This window comes from Leishmania braziliensis, chromosome 3 (assembly GCF_000002845.2).
Source record: "Leishmania braziliensis MHOM/BR/75/M2904 complete genome, chromosome 3".
Taxonomy (NCBI): domain Eukaryota; phylum Euglenozoa; class Kinetoplastea; order Trypanosomatida; family Trypanosomatidae; genus Leishmania; species Leishmania braziliensis.
Genome location: NC_009296.2, coordinates 156,856 through 175,681, shown reverse-complemented (window position 1 = coordinate 175,681; position 18,826 = coordinate 156,856). Strand labels below are relative to the sequence as shown.

General features: G+C 61.8%; 6 protein-coding genes across 6 annotated transcripts; all 6 read right to left on the bottom strand.

Moving 5' to 3' along the window:
• Nucleotides 1-2: 2 nt before the first annotated feature.
• Nucleotides 3-2,699, bottom strand: LBRM_03_0500 (putative DNA repair helicase; the record flags this gene model as incomplete). Its single annotated transcript, XM_001561590.2, has 1 exon — nt 3-2,699. A coding segment is annotated over one exon (2,697 nt), but the record flags the coding sequence as incomplete, so codon positions are not given.
• A 1,714-nt stretch (nt 2,700-4,413) lies between these two features.
• Nucleotides 4,414-4,956, bottom strand: LBRM_03_0490 (conserved hypothetical protein; the record flags this gene model as incomplete). The annotated part of the gene is made up of 1 exon (XM_001561589.1): nt 4,414-4,956. One exon carries the CDS (start codon nt 4,954-4,956, stop codon nt 4,414-4,416), a length of 543 nt encoding a protein of 180 aa, XP_001561639.1.
• Nucleotides 4,957-5,536: 580 nt separating this feature from the next.
• On the bottom strand, nt 5,537-6,535 carry LBRM_03_0480 (putative quinone oxidoreductase; the record flags this gene model as incomplete). The annotated part of the gene is made up of 1 exon (XM_001561588.1): nt 5,537-6,535. One exon carries the CDS (start codon nt 6,533-6,535, stop codon nt 5,537-5,539), a length of 999 nt encoding a protein of 332 aa, XP_001561638.1.
• Nucleotides 6,536-8,047: 1,512 nt separating this feature from the next.
• Nucleotides 8,048-10,192, bottom strand: LBRM_03_0470 (hypothetical protein; the record flags this gene model as incomplete). The annotated part of the gene is made up of 1 exon (XM_001561587.2): nt 8,048-10,192. The coding sequence occupies one exon, from the start codon at nt 10,190-10,192 to the stop codon at nt 8,048-8,050; it is 2,145 nt and encodes a 714-aa protein (XP_001561637.1).
• Nucleotides 10,193-11,075: 883 nt separating this feature from the next.
• On the bottom strand, nt 11,076-15,434 carry LBRM_03_0460 (conserved hypothetical protein; the record flags this gene model as incomplete). Its single annotated transcript, XM_001561586.2, has 1 exon — nt 11,076-15,434. The coding sequence occupies one exon, from the start codon at nt 15,432-15,434 to the stop codon at nt 11,076-11,078; it is 4,359 nt and encodes a 1,452-aa protein (XP_001561636.2).
• A 1,598-nt stretch (nt 15,435-17,032) lies between these two features.
• LBRM_03_0450 (putative 26S protease regulatory subunit) lies at nt 17,033-18,223 on the bottom strand (the record flags this gene model as incomplete). Its single annotated transcript, XM_001561585.1, has 1 exon — nt 17,033-18,223. The coding sequence occupies one exon, from the start codon at nt 18,221-18,223 to the stop codon at nt 17,033-17,035; it is 1,191 nt and encodes a 396-aa protein (XP_001561635.1).
• Nucleotides 18,224-18,826: the final 603 nt, after the last annotated feature.

Genomic DNA, 18,826 nt, shown 5'->3' with positions numbered 1-18,826 from the left:
AAACAGCGACGCTGCCGCTGTGCTTCACTTCGCGCATCGCTGGGGCCTACATCGAATCCGCTGCCGCGCTGCCTCTTCACGCCAGCCGTCAAGCTTGCTCTGTTGTCTGTGCCGCTGGTGATCGTCGTTCTCGCGGCTGTCATCGCCGGCTTCGTCATCTTCCCCTCTTGTTCTGAGTGCAGCTCCGCATCTAATGCGTAGGAGACGAGTCCCTGCAACTTCATCACCAGCTGTGAGTCGACCAGGAAGGTCAGGAACGCGTACACGTCGACGTTGTCGATGCCAGCGTTGAAGAGAAACGTGTGGAAGGGTAAGACACGCGTGCAGACGGCGGTTTCTGGACTTGTCGGTGATGACTGGGGGTGCCGCGCTAACAGTGGCGACGGCCCTGGTATCGATGATGCGACGTCGCCTTCTCTGCCTCCACCCTCTGCTAGGAAGACGGAAGAGTCGGCGCGCTCACAGAAGCGCGCCAGCTTGCTAAGAAACTGAATTAGCTCTCGCAGCCGCTGCTTGTTACGCGTCAACAGCCGAGACGCGTAGCGTTCCATGTACATCTCCAAGAGCCGTCGAGCAAGCAGCAGCTGCCACAGAGCGACGGTTGCAGTGCTGGCCGAGCGGCAGTAGTCAGCGATGTTGTGCGCCTCGTCGAATACAAGAATGTCCCCATGAAAGGAGGGGGGTGCGCCGCACGCCATCGTGTGCCACATTGCATCCGCCTCGTCGTCGTCGTCCTCGTTCACACTGCTACGACGGGGATGAAGGGAAATCGTTGTTGGGCTGGGGGAGCCACCATGCTGCTGTTGCTGCCGTCGCCGCCTGAAGGCCGCCGTGGTTGTCAGGCGCTGGCGTCGATGGTAGAGTACGGCGCCGAGCGAGGGGTGGCTGTGCGAAGCGACGTCGCCGTTCTCGCTGGCTACGCCACCACCACCACCACCCGCCTCAGACGCCGGGGTGGAGCGACTGGGCATCGCAAAGGCCGCCGCCGCCGCCTCCGCTGCTGTCGCTGGGTTTGTGGCTGCACCGCCGAGAAGCACCGCTCGCTGGTTCTCGTCAAGGACGTAGCCGTACGGGATGAAGGCCACGTCGGCGCCCCGGAGGAGGAGGCGTGTGGCGAGGTATGGGCACGCCTGCAGCTCCGCCCCCAGCCGCCGAAGACGGTCCATGGTGTAGACTGACGAGGGTAGACCACCGTGTCCGGAACTAGCGTCGTCGTCTTCGGGGTTTGTGGCTGCATCGGCACGGTGTTGCTCATCACGGAGGTACACCAACAGAGAGCGAAGGTGCGACTCGACGCAGTACACGCATCCCCTGTCCTGCCCCAGCTGCTGCTGCGCCCCAGCAGCTTCAATGTCGCGGACGTCAGGGCTGCCGGTGAAATGGCGTGGCTGCTGTTGTGCATGCTCTTGTTGCTGGCGCCGGTACTGCCGTCCCTGCTTCGAGCGCTCAAAGCGCATCGCCTCTCGGCAATAGTAGTTCAGGCGGTCATTATTACAGCCAGCCTTGCGACGCAGGCCTGCGTTCAGGCAGAGGTGTTGCCTGCCAGCCACGTGTACGGCAGTCAGACGGTGAGGCTGCTGCTGCTGTCGTGAAGGCATCGATGATGGCACTGCCTCTGGGGGACTGAGAGGGGGAGGAGAGCCAAAGGACTTTGAGGGGGCAGCACAGTCGTCTCTGCCGTTAGCGCCCACTTGCGCTCCCGCTGATCTCTCAGCTGTGTTCCCCAGCGGCTCGCTCGTTCGCTGCTGTGGACGCAGCGGTCGCTGGGCAAAGGCGGTGCGCTGCAGGTCTTCCATCAGCTGCTGCAGCTGCGTGTGGGTTCGGCTCGCAAAGTAGACTTTTGGCTTGCGCAGAGGAATGAGCGTTGAGAGGGCCGTCTCGAGCTTGCCCTCCACGTCGTCGTTGTCGTCGTCCTCACTCGCGGGCGAGGAGGAGGAGGAAGAGGACGACGAGGACGACGACGCAGAAAGTGAGCTCGTGCTGCACAGGCCTCTCAGGTCGTCCCCACGGAGCCCCATTGTCGTCATCGAACGCTGTTCTGCATACCATGCGAGGGGGTCTTGGGTGAGCAAGAAGTCCTGCTCGCCGCCGCTGTCTGTCAGCTGCTGCTGTTGAAAACGCATGCGCTTGCGGGCCTGACGAATTTGCCGCCGCTGTGCACGGACGCGTGCGCGCCGCTCTCGACGCGCCTGCGCCACCTCTTCCTCCAGCTGCCGTTGACGGAGCACTTCTTCTAGAGTCTGTGAGGTTGGGGGGTGGACCAAAGTGGACCTTTCTGGTTCATGCGCAGCAACGGTCTCCATCGCAGCAGGCGATTCAGCAGCTATGCAGCAGCAACTCGCACTCGCTACGCCGTCCAGCTCGTTGGCGTTCTCGACAGGCTCGAAGAGATGCGAGAGAACGCTGTTCAGAAGGATCTGCGACTTGCCAGTGCCGGTTGGTGATTCGAGCACTGCTACACGAGATGGGCCGCCTCTCGTACCGCTGGCGGATGTTGCCATGGGTGATGGTGGCGGCGACGAGGCTGACAACACTGCGACTGGCGCGGTGTTGCTCGACTGAGATCGACTGCTTATGCCTTCCGTGTGCTCGCTCCCTCGATGCTGTTCGAGGTAGTCACGGAGTGCCGTCATGGCATGCTCCTGAAGTGGATAGGGGGCATAGGGGAAGGGTATCTGGTAGGGGCCGACACGGTGCATGCTGCAACCCAAGAGTAGCAGGGGGGTGGGGGAGGTGATGGAGACGGTACCCACCAACGTCTGTGCGTGCGTGACGAGGTGAGGTGAGGTGTGTTAGCGCGTAACGCCTCTCCTTCCAGGAGGTACACCGAATCAGCTTCTCGAAGGACTATTTCACTCGCTTACTCGCCCCCCCCCCCTTGCTGGTCCCCGCGGTGCAGCAACGGTAGTAGTTGGTGAGTGGGGTAGAAAATTGGGGTGGGGTGCGGTCTCTATTGCGTGTGCGTGTGTGGTTCGGTGCTGATGCGCCTCCTTCCGTGTTCTTGAGCGCGGCCTGCACGAAAGACGCGAAGCAGCGGCACACACACACACACACACACACCCACGAAAGACAAACCGCGAGACTGGCAGTGGCACGAGGGTGAGGGAGTCGTGGTACCATGAGGACGCCACGGAAGAGGGGCTAGGCGTTCGAGATAGGAGGAGAGAAGTGAAGGGGAGAGGAAAGGGCCAATGACTGGCGGAGGGAGGAGTGGCCTTGAGGAAACGTTACGAGGGAGAGGCGCAGAGAGGAGGGGGGAGGGGGGGGGGGGAGGAAAAAAAAAGCGATCCACTTGCCCGGCACTTCCTAGCCAAGTAGGGAGAAGAGACGTGCGGTTCATCGGAAAAGGCAGCCTTCGACGACAGCGGAATCTTTCCGCGTGGGCCCATCACTCCCCCACCCCGCACCTTGTGGTCCCTCTACCCCACCCCTCTCGTGTGTTTCCTTCGCTCTCCCCCCCCCCTCCCCCCGCCTTTCTGCCCGGATGCGGGGGGAGCAGCGGCAGCCCTCTGGCGACGCAAGCGGATTTCACGCCTTCCCGCTGGCAGCCGCTGTGGTAGGCGACGAGGAGGTGTTGGGTTACGACACGCAGAGGCAAAGGTTATCTGACGAGCCTGCACAGCTTTGTGATTATATTGAATTTTACCTAGGAGGTGGTGGCAACAGTGCGTCTCACACCCTGCACGGCTTCCACCGAGTTTGCGCGCGCGAGGATTGCACAGATGTTGTTGATGCCCTCCTCACCACGAACACATGACTTACTCGAAGAGTGGAGGTGCTGAGGAGGGCACACACACGCACACGCCCAGCGAGAGAGAGAGAGAGGACACCCCACCATCTTAGTGACTACCGTTTAACAGCGATAGGAAAACGAAGCCGGCAACGAAGCGTAATAGAGGGTGGATGAATGTTCATCCGCCTCCTTCGCTACCAGCCTCCCGCACCTGCACGGCCACCGCCGCTGCATCACGCGTCCCCTCGCCCGCTCTCCTTCCTCCCTTTTCTTCCCTCGACTACACAACGCCATCAAACGCATGGGCGCCTGCGTGCGGACGGCGGTGGTGTGTGTGTGTGTCTTGTAGGTGAGAGGGAAAGGAGATGGGAGCCGCAGCAGCGTCCGCGGAAGGGGTGGAGGGAAAGCGAAGGAGAAAGAAGCGTAACCGGTAAGCCGAATCAACAGAGAGAGAGAGGGATCACCGCAGCAACCACGGTTAGGAGCGGGCCATGCACCGGCCTCTCACCCCCCCCCTCCACCTCTCTCTGCCGCAAAGTGCATACAGTGCACCACGGAGAAGACGAAGGGGTGGCAGGAGGCAAATGCACACGCACCACACCACAGCCACGACGGCAGACCAGCAGGGAACACTGACGTGCATGCCTGTTGCCTTCCCTCTCGCCCTCTTTCGGTCGCTATCACTGTTTATTCGAGCGCTTTCTCTCCTTCTTTCGCGGTTCCATTACGCTAGTCTCGTTGTTCTCGATCGCTTCGGCAACCGTCTCGCGCTCGCGCTTCATGCGCTCGTGCTTTTTCTCCGTCAGCTCCTCGGCGTTCATCATCGTTCGTGCCGACTTGCTCGCTGTCTTCGAGGTGGCACCGTAAGTAGCGCGCTCTCGCTCCATCTGGCGCCCCAGTTTGCTGCGGAAGTCGATGCCGTCGACGTCCTTGTCGGTCACCCCGCGCGGGGCGAAGGTGCCGCTGCTGCTGCCGGCTACCCTTGTCGCGGTCTCGGGTACCGCGAGAAGAACATCAGTGATCTCGCAGATCGGATTACTGCTGTCATCCAGAAGCCAGTAGCCACCGGAGAGGGACGTGGGGGACGCTACATCGACCGTCCAGCTCTTCGCTGCCACCGCCGCATTGCCGCGCTTGCCGGGGAACCAGAGGCGCTGATTACGCAGCTGTACATCCGCCAGGGTGTGCGGGGCGTCGCTGTTCACAAACTTCAACAGCTTCATGATGTTCCGCTGTGGGGTTCGCGGGCGTGTATGCGAGCCTTAATGCGCAGTCCGTCGACTCTCCTTTTGTTTGCGGGAGCGCAGCTGGCAGAGGCGCGTGCGAGTGACGGAGGCCAGGCGCCAACACACACACACACAGAGAGGGAGAGAGAGGCAGTGTGTGTGTGTGTGTGTGTGGAGAGAGAGAGAGAGAGGGAGAGACAGGTTCGCCGAGGTGCGTGGGAGGTTACTGCAACGCAGTGCACAGCCAATGGGGAGGGAGGGGGGGGAAAGGCGCACGGGTTTTTTTTCTTCATATACACAGGCGGTCGCCCCCATTCGGCGTGGGCGATACACACGTAGAGCACGACGAGGAGGAGGAGGAGGTCGTGGTGGTGGTGGTGAAGACCAAGACGAATCTGAAACACCCAATACCCCAGTCACGTGCTTGAGTGTGAGGCGAAAGCGCGCCTGTCGATGGCGCTTTGTATGCCCGCCGGAGTACGGGTGCACCGGCGCAGCCCAAACATGGAAAAGAAGGGACACTCAGCACGCCCCTCCGAACGCACACACGTGCCCAGACGCCTGGCGCATCCGCCTCTTAGTCGGTGCACCTCAGCAGCAGCTTGCCCGTCGTCTTGCGGGACTGCAGGTCCGTCAGGGCCAGCCCCGCCTCCCGCAGCGGGTACTCGTGCCCGATCGTCAGCTGCACCTGCTTTGACGCCACCCACCCTAGCACATCCGACGTCCGGCGCTGCATCTCCTCGGGAGAGGATATAAAGTCGACCAGTGTCGGCCGCTGCAGGTACACGCTACCCGCGCGCGACAGCTCCAGCGGAGAGATCGGCGGCACGGCGCCGCTCGCGTTGCCAAACGAAATCATGTAGCCGCGTGGCCGCAGCACCGACAGGCTGCAGGCAAAGGTTGCCTGGCCTACACCGTCGTACACCGCATCCACACCCTTCGGCGCCGCCGCGCGCACCAGCGGCGGCCAGTCCGGCGTCGCCACGTAGTCGATCACCACGTCTGCGCGGCCCACCGACGTCGCCAGCATTGCCTTCTCCGCGCCGCCGCAGATGCCGATCACGCGCGCACCGCGCAGCTTCGCCATCTGGCATACCAGCAGCCCCGTTCCTCCAGCGGCGGCGTGCACCACCACCGTGGAGCCTGGGCCGCACGGGTAGCTGGAGTCCACAAGGTAGTGTGCCGTCAGACCTTGGCACAGCACCGCCGCCGCCTGCGCATCAGTTACCCCATCCGGCACCTCGAGCAGCGCAGAGGCTTGGACCACTGTGAAGGCAGCGTAGCTGCCGGTGCAGCCGACACCACCAAAGTAGGCGACGCGCTTTCCAAGCATCGTCTCCGACACACCGGGGCCTACCTTGACGACCGTGCCCGCGCCCTCCTCGCCCAAGACGTACGGCATCGTCGGCTTCTTGTAAAGCCCGGAAAGGAAGTAGGTGTCAATGAAGTTCACGCCAGCGTAGGTGTTGCGAGTCAGCACCTGACCCTCCTCGAGCTGCGTTACGTCGGGGGTGTGCGAGGACGGACGGACCGCGAGTACCTCAGGCCCACCATGCGCTGTGGCAATCACCTCCATTGGCTGTGTGTGTGCGTGTGTGTGTGTGTGTGTGTGGGTGGGGGGTGGGGTGGGGTGAGTGCGTCGGGAAGGGCTTACGCGCGCTTGTAGTTGCTACAGAAGAGGAGGAGGACGAGGAGGAGAGTGTACCAGGGGGAGATGCCGAAGAGAGAGAAGGGAGAGTGCGCGATGAGAAGGCTTGAAACAGTGTGTGCGTGTGTGTGCGTGTGTCTATGAGCGAGAGAGACGGAGATGGCGATAGGAGGCGGGGGGAACGGGTGAGGCACATTGAACGAGACGAGGCCGATGCGTAGCTTCGAGGCCACCGCCTGCCGAAGAGAAACCTCGGCTACTGGCATCATCGGCGCCGCCGTTTCGCTCGTCCACCACTTCCCCGCGCCTGTCTTCTTCCATCCCCGCATTTCTGTTGCCCACGTAGGCCCGCACACGCTCCGCCTTCTACGTCAGCGGTGTGATTTGCTTCAGACGACTTCGGACGCAAAAGAGAGGGGAATTCAGCAACCAACGGTGGGATAGCGACAAGGGCGAGCACGCGGAGTGAGGGGTTCCATCGATGATGGCTTTCGTGGCCACTGTAGTTCGCTCCGGCTTCCACCAGCTCACCTCGTCGCCTGCCGTCCGAAAGAAATGCACTGCACAACACGTCGCAGCAAAGCGGATAAGCACACATTCCATGAAAGAGAGAGAGGCGACGCGGACGCACGCGCGCCGCGATATCCGCGCGCCCAGACAAGCGCAGGCATCGTGAATAGCACCAAAGACAAGGAATGGCCGTGCAGCAACCACTACTGCCGCCTCAGCGACAGCTTGCGAGGGAACGAGAGAGAGAGAGAGAGAGAGGAAAGGGGTAGGGGGAGGGAGAGAGGTAGGTAGGATGGTTTCATCAGAGAAGGGGAATACCGGGATAAGGGAGATGTGTGATGTGTGGTTAGGCGTAACGAGTGGGGGAGGAGAATGAAGCAAATTGAAGCAGCAAAAGAGAAGCACACGTCGGACACACCATGAGGAGGTGTCGGCACTCTCTACTACACACACACACACACACCCACAGAAGGGGAGGGAGAGGAGGGATGTGTGCGGGGGTGGCGGTGGAGCGGCAGAGAGAGAGAATGTGTGCGTGTGCGTGTGTGTGCGGATGGGCAGAGGTGTGTGATAGAGAAAGGGAAGAGAAGCAAAACTGAGAGAGAGAGAGATGCGCGATGACTGACTGCGGCAACGGCGAGACGACAGCAACGATGGAGGCGAAGCCCATTATGTTTTGCCCTGTACATCGCGCTCTCAGAAATCTCGGCGAAGGAGACTAAACATGTGAGCAGCAGGAAGAGGAAAACACAAGATCAGCAAAGACACGAGTGGATCGCACCGAGGCTGTACGTCTGGAGTGCACCTTAACGTGTGTACCTACACACACACACAGCGCTTCTCCTATACGTGGCCTTTCTCTCTGGTTCTCTCGCTCACCGAGGATGCAATGAGGAGGCTTCCCCGCTGCGTGTGTTCCCCTCTCTCCGCTTAGGCAGTCACGATGGCGCCCGCAGCACAACGCGGCGATACCAAAGTGGTGGGGTTTCTCGCAGCGCCCCAGTCACTGCCGTTCTGCGTCGTTGCCGTTTCTTCTTCGGGCGCCGGCACCGTCAGTAGCCACGCCTCCGCCCACTCGCCCGCCGCCGTCGCACACGGCAGGGGGGCGTACACCATGACCCACAAGAATGCGTACTGGATAAAGAGCTCAATCACCTTCAACTGCGGTGCCAGCTGACGCGCACGCTCATAGGCATCGCAGCACACTCGCCACTCCGCTTTCAAGTGTTGATACTCATCAGTACTTGCCACGGATATTTGGTGGGGTGGGGAGGGCGTGCTCGGTGATGCTGCTGCTGCTGCTACTCCCACGGATGGTGATGAGCCCACCACGGACTTGTCCACTGTCTTAGTTTCATCAGCGACTCGTTCGCCAGAAGGACGCCGGAGGCGGTGCATGGCAAGTCGGCAGAGAAGCCCGTTGGGAACCAGAAGCCACAGAATGACGCTGCACAGGGCAGGGACCGTGTGCGCAGACGAGGAAGAGGGCCTCAGCGTGCCAACCCCTCCTGAGTTGTCGGCACTGGCAGTATCGCTGCTACCGCCGACGGAGGTGGAGGTGACGGTAGTGACGTCCACGTTGGGCCCGAATTCGGAGCCGCTCGGGCACGACAACGACGACGACGCTGCTGCTGCTGCCCCTGTTGAGTCCTCCGCGCCGCAGAAGATAACCACGCGCGGTGAGAGGGGCGCGGTAGATCGGGCGTATGACGGCAGCGCAGAGGCACCTCCATAGCTCGCGTCCACACGCCGCCTTATCCACCCCAGTGCCATCACATCGAGACACAGAAGGTTCACCGGGACGAGAAGCGTGATGACGAGCGAGAGCCAGTGCACAGTCGTCATGGTGGGCAGCACCACAGCCAAGCGACACAGCTGGTCGCCAGCAGCCTTGCGGCGCGATGCGATGGACCAGGAACGCGGTACGGTGGCTGTCGATGCTTTGATAGACGTCGGTGAGGCTGGCCGTCTGCAATGCGCGCCGCCGTAGGGGTCTGGCGCTGCAGTGGTTGCCGGCAAGCGCTGCCAGCTGATGGGTGCATTGTTGCCGTATCGTCCAGCTGACCTGTGCCTGTGGAAGAGACTCGCACCAGGCACCGCGGACGGAGGTGGTGGTGCGACAGCACTGTCGACCACGAGAGCGTGGCGGCGGCTGAGGTCCCTCGTCGCTGCATCGTCGTCGTTATCGTCATCCTCCAGCAGCAGGCCTGTGTTATAGAAGCCGTCGAGGTCCCGCGCACTGCGATAGGGGGTGACAGTCGACAGAGGCTGCGGGGGCCGTGAGGCGGCGGCGGCTGCCGATGCGCCGTGCGTGAGTTGCCCGCGCTGCACGGTCGGGGAGACTTCGAGGTCGGCCCGGTCCTTCTCCACTTTTCCATCGTCCGCGCAGCCTTCGTCGTCAGACGAGTCGTGCGTGCGGCGCGTGGTGGCGGAGGCGGTCAATGTTGCGGCACTGTGGACACGGGTGGGAGAGACGGAGTCCGGCGGGCACGTCGCCTGTCGCTGGGTCACTGACGCCAGCTCTCCGCCACGGGATGCCGAAACGTTGGCGGCGGTAGTCGTGGCCGCCGCTGCTGCCCATGACGCAGTCCTTGTGTCGCGCGGGGTCACTACCGTGGGTGCGAATTCGCCTTCCAGATTGTCCAGGGTATGCGTGCCCTTGACATCACCGCGCGTGGCGGTGGCAGGTGGGCGGCAGCAGCTGGTTGGGTCCTTGATGAAGAGGTGGACTCGACCACAGTCATCGCTCTGCGCGGCAGCAGAGCAACGGTGATGTTGATGGGCGCCGCGTGCCGCTGGGACAGTCGCTGCGACTTCGCCTGTCACGCCGTAGTCACGGTAGCCGTACGCGGACGACGTACGCTGATTCGAGTGGTCAGGAGATGGCGCAAGACGATCACCCGAGCCGGGAGACGCGCTGTGAACGTCGAGCCGGCACAGCAGCTGTGCATTCTGTTCGGTGACCAGGTCGTCGAGTGTGTCGAAGTCGCTACTGGCGCTCGTGCTGTCACCGTGTCTCTGCCGGTTCTCGCTGCTCTCTAGGTTGCAAGAGAGGCTCTCGAAGTCGCTTGACATGGTCGGGAGAAGGGAAGGAATAGGAGGGGTTTCGAAGCGACAAGTTCAAGCGATTGCGTGTCAACCTGCAGTGTGTGTGTGTGTGTGTGTGTGTGCGTGCGTGCGTGGGAGAGGAGAAGGGGGTGGGGTGGGAGGATACCGGGTGGTTGCAGCAAGAGAGAAGGGAGGGAGGGAGTGGGGGAGAGAGAGAGAATGCGTAACCACCTGAGAAGAAACGAAGCAAGCAGGTGAGGGGTGGGGGGTGGGGGAGGGGGGGACAAGAGGAAGAGAACGAGCACACGTGCTGCCAGCCCAATGCGGATGCTTCCGATGAGCGTGCGTGCGTGTGTCGTATGTTGAGGAAAAAAAGACCGCAGGTGGCGTCAGGAGCGAGCGCAGACGTTGTGCGGCGCACGTCTCAGAGGTGAGGGAGGGGAGAAGGTTTGGAGTGATGCGTTTCGGTGAGGGAAAGGGGGAGAACCTTTTCTTGACTACATCCGCCTGACAGGCAAGAGCGGCAGTGACCCACACACACAGAGAGAGAGAGAGAGGCAGAGAGACTCACTTCTCATGATCGTCGGCACTGCGTCTGAGCGAAGACTGGGGTTTTTTTTTTTTTTCTCTGGATGAGGGAGAGAGATGCGGAAGCCATATCCTGCGGAGAGGTGGTCCCTAAGGCAGTTCCTCTTCGTGCTGCCGCAGAAAACGCACGGCTTCATCGCTGCCCCTCCTCTTCACTTCCTCCCCCTCCTCCTCGTTCACCACTCGCCTCTATCAACGAATGCACACGGCTATCACAACGCGAAGTGGGTGGGGTGGGGGGGAGGGGAGGGGAGGGGAGGAAAGAGGTGCAGGGCTTGGTGGGCTTATCCGGCGCGTGCGGTGATGCGAGGTGGGTTTTGTCTCAACAGTAGAACGGCGCGGAGGTTCGAAAAAAGAGAAGGATGAAGCCGAGGAGGTACACAGTCTGCAGTTCGCGGAAGGCGATCAGCATGTAGTAATCCTCCGGCTCGTAGAAGGTGAAGGCAAAGACAAGCAGCAGAATAGTCCACACAAGCAGCATCAGGAAGGGCACCCGCATACCACGGTAACGCAGGTACACCTCCATGGCTGACAGCGACACGCCAGGGTAGTCAAGGCGCGGCGGCGGCCGGAGAGTAATCGGGGTCGACAACAGCGTTGTGGTGCCGGTGGTGGCCACATTGGACGGGCCGCTGCGCCGACCAGATGACGTGGACGAGGGGCGATGGTGAAGACTTGACCTACCCGAAGCCTCGCCACCGATGCTGTCACCGGTCTCGGCCATTCCCCGTCCTTGACGACCCTTGCGCTGTTCGCGCTGCAGCTGCTTCTCACGCAGCTTGCGTTGCCGCTGCATAGCCGCTGCGTCGGCTGGTACCACCGTCTTCGACAGCCACAGCGACAGGAAGAACATGCGGAGCACGTTGTAGATGCGGCAGGCGAGCTCGAAAGCGGCGCGGGTGTACGCGATCGCGTTGCACTGATTGTCATTGATGAGCCTTGCGTGCTTGTTCACCGTCAGCGCCATGCTCAGACCGTCTCTTTCGCACGTGGCACTGAGAACAGCGGTGATGAACAGCGCGATCGTGGCGATGCAGACAAGAGCGACGTGGCTTGTGGGAGGTGGAGTCGTGAAGGCCAGTCCCCACCCCATTGCCACCAGCATCTCTGTCGGGATCAGCAGCGAGTCCGTCGCGACACCGAGTATGGTGCACACGAGGGGCAGGCGGTGGCTTAGAGAGGGGACGCCCAGTTCCACGCCAGCAAGGATGACGAATTTCACCGCGGAAAGGGCACTCAGCAGGCACTTGAGCACGATAAGGACGAGGACGAGCCACTGGATCGGCGCATACATGACGAGCATGTGACTCTCTGCCCACCACACCCACAGCGGCTCCATGACGTGCCGCCGAACGACGTCGGCCATCTGAGCTGCCCTGGCACACCACCGACGCGGTGAAACGGCGGCACTGGCGGCGCCCTGTGCCTTGGAACGCGCTGAGGAGATGCACTGACGATGTTTATCACCTTCTCTCCGCCGCGCCCGCGGCTCTCGCTCACGACGACGGCCGCGGTGCCGCCGCTGCGCCCCCCGTCGAAGCCCGTCATCGTAGGCGTCGCCTGCCGGTGTATTCCACTCGGCATCTGACGCATCCATGCTCGAGTAGGACAAGCCATGACGGCACTGACGGGTTCGCTCTCGTTGCTGCTTTTCTTTCTCTCTCCCCACGCTTCGCTGTTTTCTCCGACGACATCGTCGGCGGGCGGCACAACAGTCGTCGTCCTCACTCGTACTGTCACTGGTGTTGCTGGTGCAATCAGAGTCGTTGCTAGTGGAGGAGGAGAGTGTAGAGGAGGAGAGTGTGGAGGAGGAGAGTGTGGAGGAGGATGGGGTGACGTGGCGGCTGCGTCGACTGCTCTGCACATGACCACGCCTGCTCGCCCCTCCTCTCGCCTCCGCCTCTCTTTGCGCTTCGCTACTGCCAAAGTTGATGTCCTGAGCGTCATCGCTGTCCGAAGACGACATGCGGGACGTGTTCGAATCCATCGAGTGCAAGGGCGAGGAGCCTGGCCCGGAGTTGTCCGCTTCGTTGCCGCCATTGTGCTTTTCCGCAACCAGCTGGCCGTGGTGCTGCTGCAGAGCGCCGCCGCGGAGTTGATGTCCACCGCGTTTGCCCGTCTTTCCATGAAGAGGTTTGCTCTCGGCGCCGTTCACGGGGTCTCCGGTCGTGTTGCGCTGCGTCGACGTGCGCGTCTGGGCCGCCGTCCCCGACGTCGACGACAACGACAACGACGGGCTTAACGGCGCCTTCCCCTTGTCCACTAGCGCCGCGGCGGTTGCACGCCTCTTTGCTTGGCCTTTACTGTCGCTCATTGCTTGCAGCTCTTCGTCTCCGTTGTCGTCTTGGCGGTGGCCGTCTGGGCTGCCCGTGCGTGCCACGACGGAGCGGCTCAGCCGACCGCGCGTGTCACCGCTTCTAGCCTTGTCAGCACTGCGCTGGCCAGACTCAGCGCGCGACTGCTTCTTTTCGTTTGCTGCTGTTGCCTGACCAGGGCCGTCGCTGGTGCTCTTGACGCCCCCGCTAGCACCGCTGCCCCGACGCTGCCGCCTTCGCTTGCTGCACGGCACAATCATTATCAGGAACACGACGAGCAGGAGGGCGTAGCACACCAGGAAGAAGAAGTAAATGATGGAGGTGGCGTAGTGCTGGCCGCTACCGGGGTAGCTGCCAGGATTCACGAAGTTCACCGCCACTGAGAATGAGAGCGGCACACCAGAGCACTGCGCGACTACCGCGATTACGCGGGCGGCAGGATAGTCGTGGGTGACCGTCACCGAGGGCGGCAGGCTGTCTGTGACACTGCCGAGACCCCAAGAGGATGCCCGCGCAAGCAACGAGTTTAGGGAGATGGTGTAGAGCGCCGGGGCGGCGCAGACCTTCTCCGGGTCCGCCAGCAGGTTAAAGGGCTGCCCAGCGATCGAGGCATCGGTCGGCACACCGGCGCTGCCGCCGCCACTCCTGGCCCTGGGATCACTGGAGAAGACTGCCGAGTACGTGGCCGATGCCGGTGCGGTGGTGGTCATGATGCGTCCCTTCGCGAGAGTCGCTGGCAGCGGTGTGCCCGTGAACTGGTACCACACATCGAAGCTGAAGACCTTAACGACGACGGTGCTGCTGAGTTGCATGTAGTTCATCGTGAGGAGTTCGTCTAGGTCGCTAGACGGTAAAATATTTTTCGGCGAGGGCATGTTTGCGGCGCAGGACGGGTAGACGGGTCCAGTCGAAGAGGCCGTGAGTGGGTCCTCAGCTGCCTCCCCATCTGTCAGTTGCGTGCTGGCTTCTGCCAAGACTGCGTCGTCCTTCCGAAACGTAGGGCGTGACTTTTCCCTTGCCCGAAGACGTGGGCGACGATTTCCTGGCGGACTCTGCATGGGGTCCTCCTGCTGCTGCTGTTGGTTAGAAAGATCGACCATCATCGACATCAGCGCTGGGGCGTTGTAGGTGCAATGCAGCCGCGGCTGGTTCCAGAAAAAAAACACCGTTGGCAGAGTGACGTCGGGGCCCACCTCATCGCCGTCGCCATCACCCTCAGTGCCGTTGTTTCGGGTGCTCGCTGAGGAGGAGGAGGAGAGGCTGCCACGGACCCCTGAGTGGCCATTGAGGGCGCCATCACCGCCCGTGGCGGACACACTCAACGTGTATGTATCTGCATATCGTTGGAAGGCGTTGTAGGGATAGGCCGGTGGCACGTCTGTGTCGATGCTGATTCGGATGGTGCACCCCTGCAGCATGAAGAAGAAGGCGTCTGTATTCAACACCTCGTAGTAGTAGGCGAGCGCGTTGCGCGGGCCCCAAAGCACGTTGGCGAGGTCGTCGGGCACAGCATAAGTGGCTCTCTCTGCGGACGGCACCGTCACCGTCGCCGCCGCTCTGTCGCGTCTCTCGCGGGGACTCGTGAGGTTCTCTTTGCCGCCTCCAACGCGAGCGTGACTCGCTGCATCGGTATCCACTTTGCCCCTGAAGACCTTTGATGTTTCTTCGAAGCTGGGCGGCTCGGCGGCCAGGAGCGACCACATCGGGTAGTATGGACAAGCAGAGACATTGATGATCGCCACGGAGGCCGTCGAAGCCGTCGGTGCCATCGCTCCCTCTTTGGCGAGGCTGCCACGAGCATCGGTAGACCGCGTCTGCAAAGGTGTTGGCGACGACGGCGTTGTCATCCAGCCAACCACACAGTTGTTATCGACGTAGTCGCTCGTCTGGAAGGCCAACGTGAGGTTATACTGCACAGCACGCACCGAAATAAATGGAGCGTAGAAGGTGGTAATGACGGCAGGAGTAGCTGCACGTACTGGGGTGAGCCGTGGCGATGCTGGTGGCGTGGAGTTGTACAGCAGGAGCGGCAACAGGAGATACAGCACCCACACAGTCGCGCGCTTCGTGAGTCGTTGCGTGCGACGGCGGCGATGAGTCCACCTTGCACTGCAAGAGCCACCTCGGCAGACACCATCGGCACGCAGGTGTGTGCTGTGGTGCTCCGCGCGAGCAGCACAGACGGGATATGAAACGGGGCGCGCTGCGCCTTTGGATAGAGACGCGGCTATCGCCTTATCCATGAGATAACTGTCCGAGCGACGCTTGGAAGGTTCCACAGGGACTGTCCAGGAAGGGTGCAGCACCGTACTGCAGGTGGTGGGTGTTGCCTCGGCAGCGGTGGTTGCCATCGTTCTTTCCTTCATCTCCGTGTCAGGGTGCAGAGGGCGAAGAGGGAGTGTGAGTGAGTGAGTGTGTGTGTGTGTGTGTGTGTGTGTGTGCGATAAGGGGGAAGTTAATTCGTGGCGCCAGGTGGTGACAGAGGATGTGGGACTCGCGAAGATGCGCTGTGGCCTCTGCCCCTTCCGCCCTCCTCCAGTGCGGAGAGGGGTGGCCACTCGATGCGTGCTACGTTACTGCTGCTTGTTGTTGTTGGGCGGGGCGGGGCGGGGGGTGTATGCGGAGCGACGGCGAAGGCGACACAGGCATGCCGAGACAGGGACACAGAGCTACCTCGCCCTACTGCTCTACACCGTAGACTCTCTCTGTCTCTCCGGGCAAATTCGCTTGCCTTCCAAGGCGCATACGCACACACACACACACGCACACGCACACACTCACTGCAGGTGTGCTGGTACAACGGAATCAGCACAGACAGAGCGAGACAGAAAAAATATGTGGAGAGGGGAGAGGAAATGAAGGTGACTGACACCCACCAGACGCCCATGCACGGACTCCGCCGGGAGCGGTGGTGGCAGTAGGAGGTGCATGTCTCATGTGTTGTCGCTGCGAAGCGACGAGGTAAGGGTGGAGGGTGTGGGAGACGTTGGTGGTCGTGGAGAGGAAGAGCCCATGTGCAGAGGGTTGAGGGGGAAGGAGGAAGAGGAGGAGAGACAGGCGTGCGTGTGAGAGCGGTGCTGTGATGTTCACCTTAGCGAGTTCCTCCCCGAGGAGAGAACGCACCCCCGACGCTACAGTCCTGCAGTTTTTCGTTTCTGCTCTTGCACACCGCCGTGGAAGCCTCGACCCCGCCACCGCCAAACCACATCCCCCCGCCTTCCTCGTCGCACGTGACACACCCCGTCTTGCCGTGGCCCTCTGCCTCCCCTCTTCCTCGCCTCCCCCCCACCCCGTTGGCGCGTTTGCGTGGCCGGGGACGTTCTTCCGATGTTGTTCTCGGAAAGACGCGGAAGAGAGAAGAGAGAGACGACATGGCGACACAGACACCCACGCAGGTTACACAGGGAGACGCCAGGGAAAGGGAGCCTCCACAGGGGTGCCCGCAGACGCCGCACACCCGCGTGGAAGCATACGGCCTCTTTTCAGTGGACCAGCCGGCAGCCAGACAGCGCGAAGGAAACAACCACAGAGAAGAGAAGGCGAGCGCAGTCCGTGGGGATCGGAGTAGTGGTGGTGCGGTGTGAGCAGTTGCTCGGTCTGCGTGCCTGTGTGTCGTTGCTAGGAGAGAGAACGAGAGAGGGTCTTCATAGGTGTCCCTCCTCTCTACCGAGTGGCCACCCCCCTCCCGCCCGTACGACTGCACACCGACAGAGACGACATGTACATATGTGCACCTCCCCCCACGGCATCCGGCGGAGGGAGTGGGGCGATGGAGGAGAGGGGAGGGGGGACAATACCAACGGTCCACCATATCCATCATTGTTGCCAGTGAAGTAGCGACAGCCGTGGGTGGGAGAGGGTGAAAGTCACGGCGCCATGCGTGAACAGCGCGCTGTGTACACTCATGCAGGCAGAGGTTCGGTGTCTTTGTCGAAGCTGTCCTCGCCATCCTTGAGAGCCCCTCCTACTGATCGGAGTACTGGTGCGCCGTGCCCTCCAGCCGCTTCATGTCCGCCACCTTGCGGACAGCCTTGTTGAAGTCATTGTTCTCGACGTAGTCGCGGCCGGCGCGAATGGCAAACATACCGGCCTCCGTGCAGACGTTCCGCAGATCAGCCCCGTTGAAGCCCTCCGATAACTTCACGACGCTCTCAAAGTCGATGTCGCCCTGCTTTGCGATCTTTGCCGAGTGGATTCGGAGGATGTCGAGCCGCCCGGCCTCGTTCGGCAACGGGATCTCGATCTTGCGGTCGAGGCGTCCGGGCCGCATCAGGGCCGCATCGAGCGTGTCGGGCCGGTTCGTTGCCATGATGACCTTCACCTTGCCCAGCGTGTCAAAGCCGTCCATCTGGTTGAGGAGCTCCATCAGCGTACGCTGGATTTCGCGATCCGAGGACGAGCCCTCGATACGCTTGCTGCCGATGGCGTCCACCTCATCAATGAAGATAATGCACGGCTCGTGCTCACGCGCGTAGGCGAACATTTCACGAATGACACGCGCCGACTCACCAATGTACTTATCGACGATGGAGGAGGCGACGATCTTGAGGAACGCGGCATCCACGTTGGCGGCGATGGCCTTCGCCAGCAGCGTCTTGCCGGTGCCTGGCGGGCCATAGAGCAGCACACCCTTCGGCGCGGCAATGCCAACGCGCGTGAACAGCTCTGGGTTCGTCAGGGGCAGCTCAATCACCTCCCGCATCTGCCGCATCTGTGGCTGCAGTCCACCAATGTCCTGGAAGGACACATCCTTGTCGCTGGACATGTACTGCATGCTGTACACCTGCGGGTCCACCTCGCGCGGCAGCACCTTCACGATCGTGAAGGTCGTAATCTCCAGCGCGACACGAGCACCAAACTTGAGCTTCTCCGGCTTGATGCTCTTGCGGTAGCCAACCAGGTGACGCGCGCCGCTGATGCTTTTCACGATGAAGCGCTCCTCATCAACGCGCTTGAGAACCTCACCCACGTAGTGGCCAATGCTGAGGAGTGCGTTGACCTGGTCCTCCACCTTGTCCAGCTCCCGCTGCTGCTGCTTGACGTCATCGTTTACCTTCTTCAAGCGAGCCTGCGTGACGTTGCGCTCCACCGTCTTCTTGATGGCTTCGCTGCGCAGCGCCTCGCGCTCTGGGTCCAAGACGGTGTTGCTCTGCATTCGTATGCTCGCTGGTACGAGAGTGAGAGAACGAGGTGAGCAGCAGAGCACTGTAGGACGCACGAAGCGAGCGCTGCCTCGCTCAGTGCCCCTCAGGATAAGCACGACTACTGAAGAGAGAAACACTTGACTAGGAGAGGTGCCTCAGCCCTTGAGCAGCACCGCTTGCCGTTTCGCGTCCGAATGGCCAAGGCGCACGTGTGTGCGTGCGTGTGTGTAAAGGGGGAGGGGCTCGTTCTGCGTATATGCGCTTGCGGGCGAGTGTATGAGGTGAAATCTGCACGCCGAGCACGCAGCGAGAGAGGGTGGGAGAGACGAGAGCGGGGGCGACAGGCAAAGGGGAAGGAAAAAGGTGCGGATGTGCGCATAGACGTTGGTGATGAGAACGAGCTGTTGCGTGGGGCGGGCGCGTGGGGGGGTGGGGGGGAGGGGGAGGGGTGGAGAGAGTGAGTGCACGGGATCCGCTCTGCGATGCTTTGGTCTCACAAGACACGAGACGCGCGTGCGTGACACCAGCCGGGCAGCCGCAGCACACGAGCGGAGAGAGGAGGGGCGAGGAAGATGGAGAGAAGGACAATGACGATCGTCATGGCAGCCATTCAT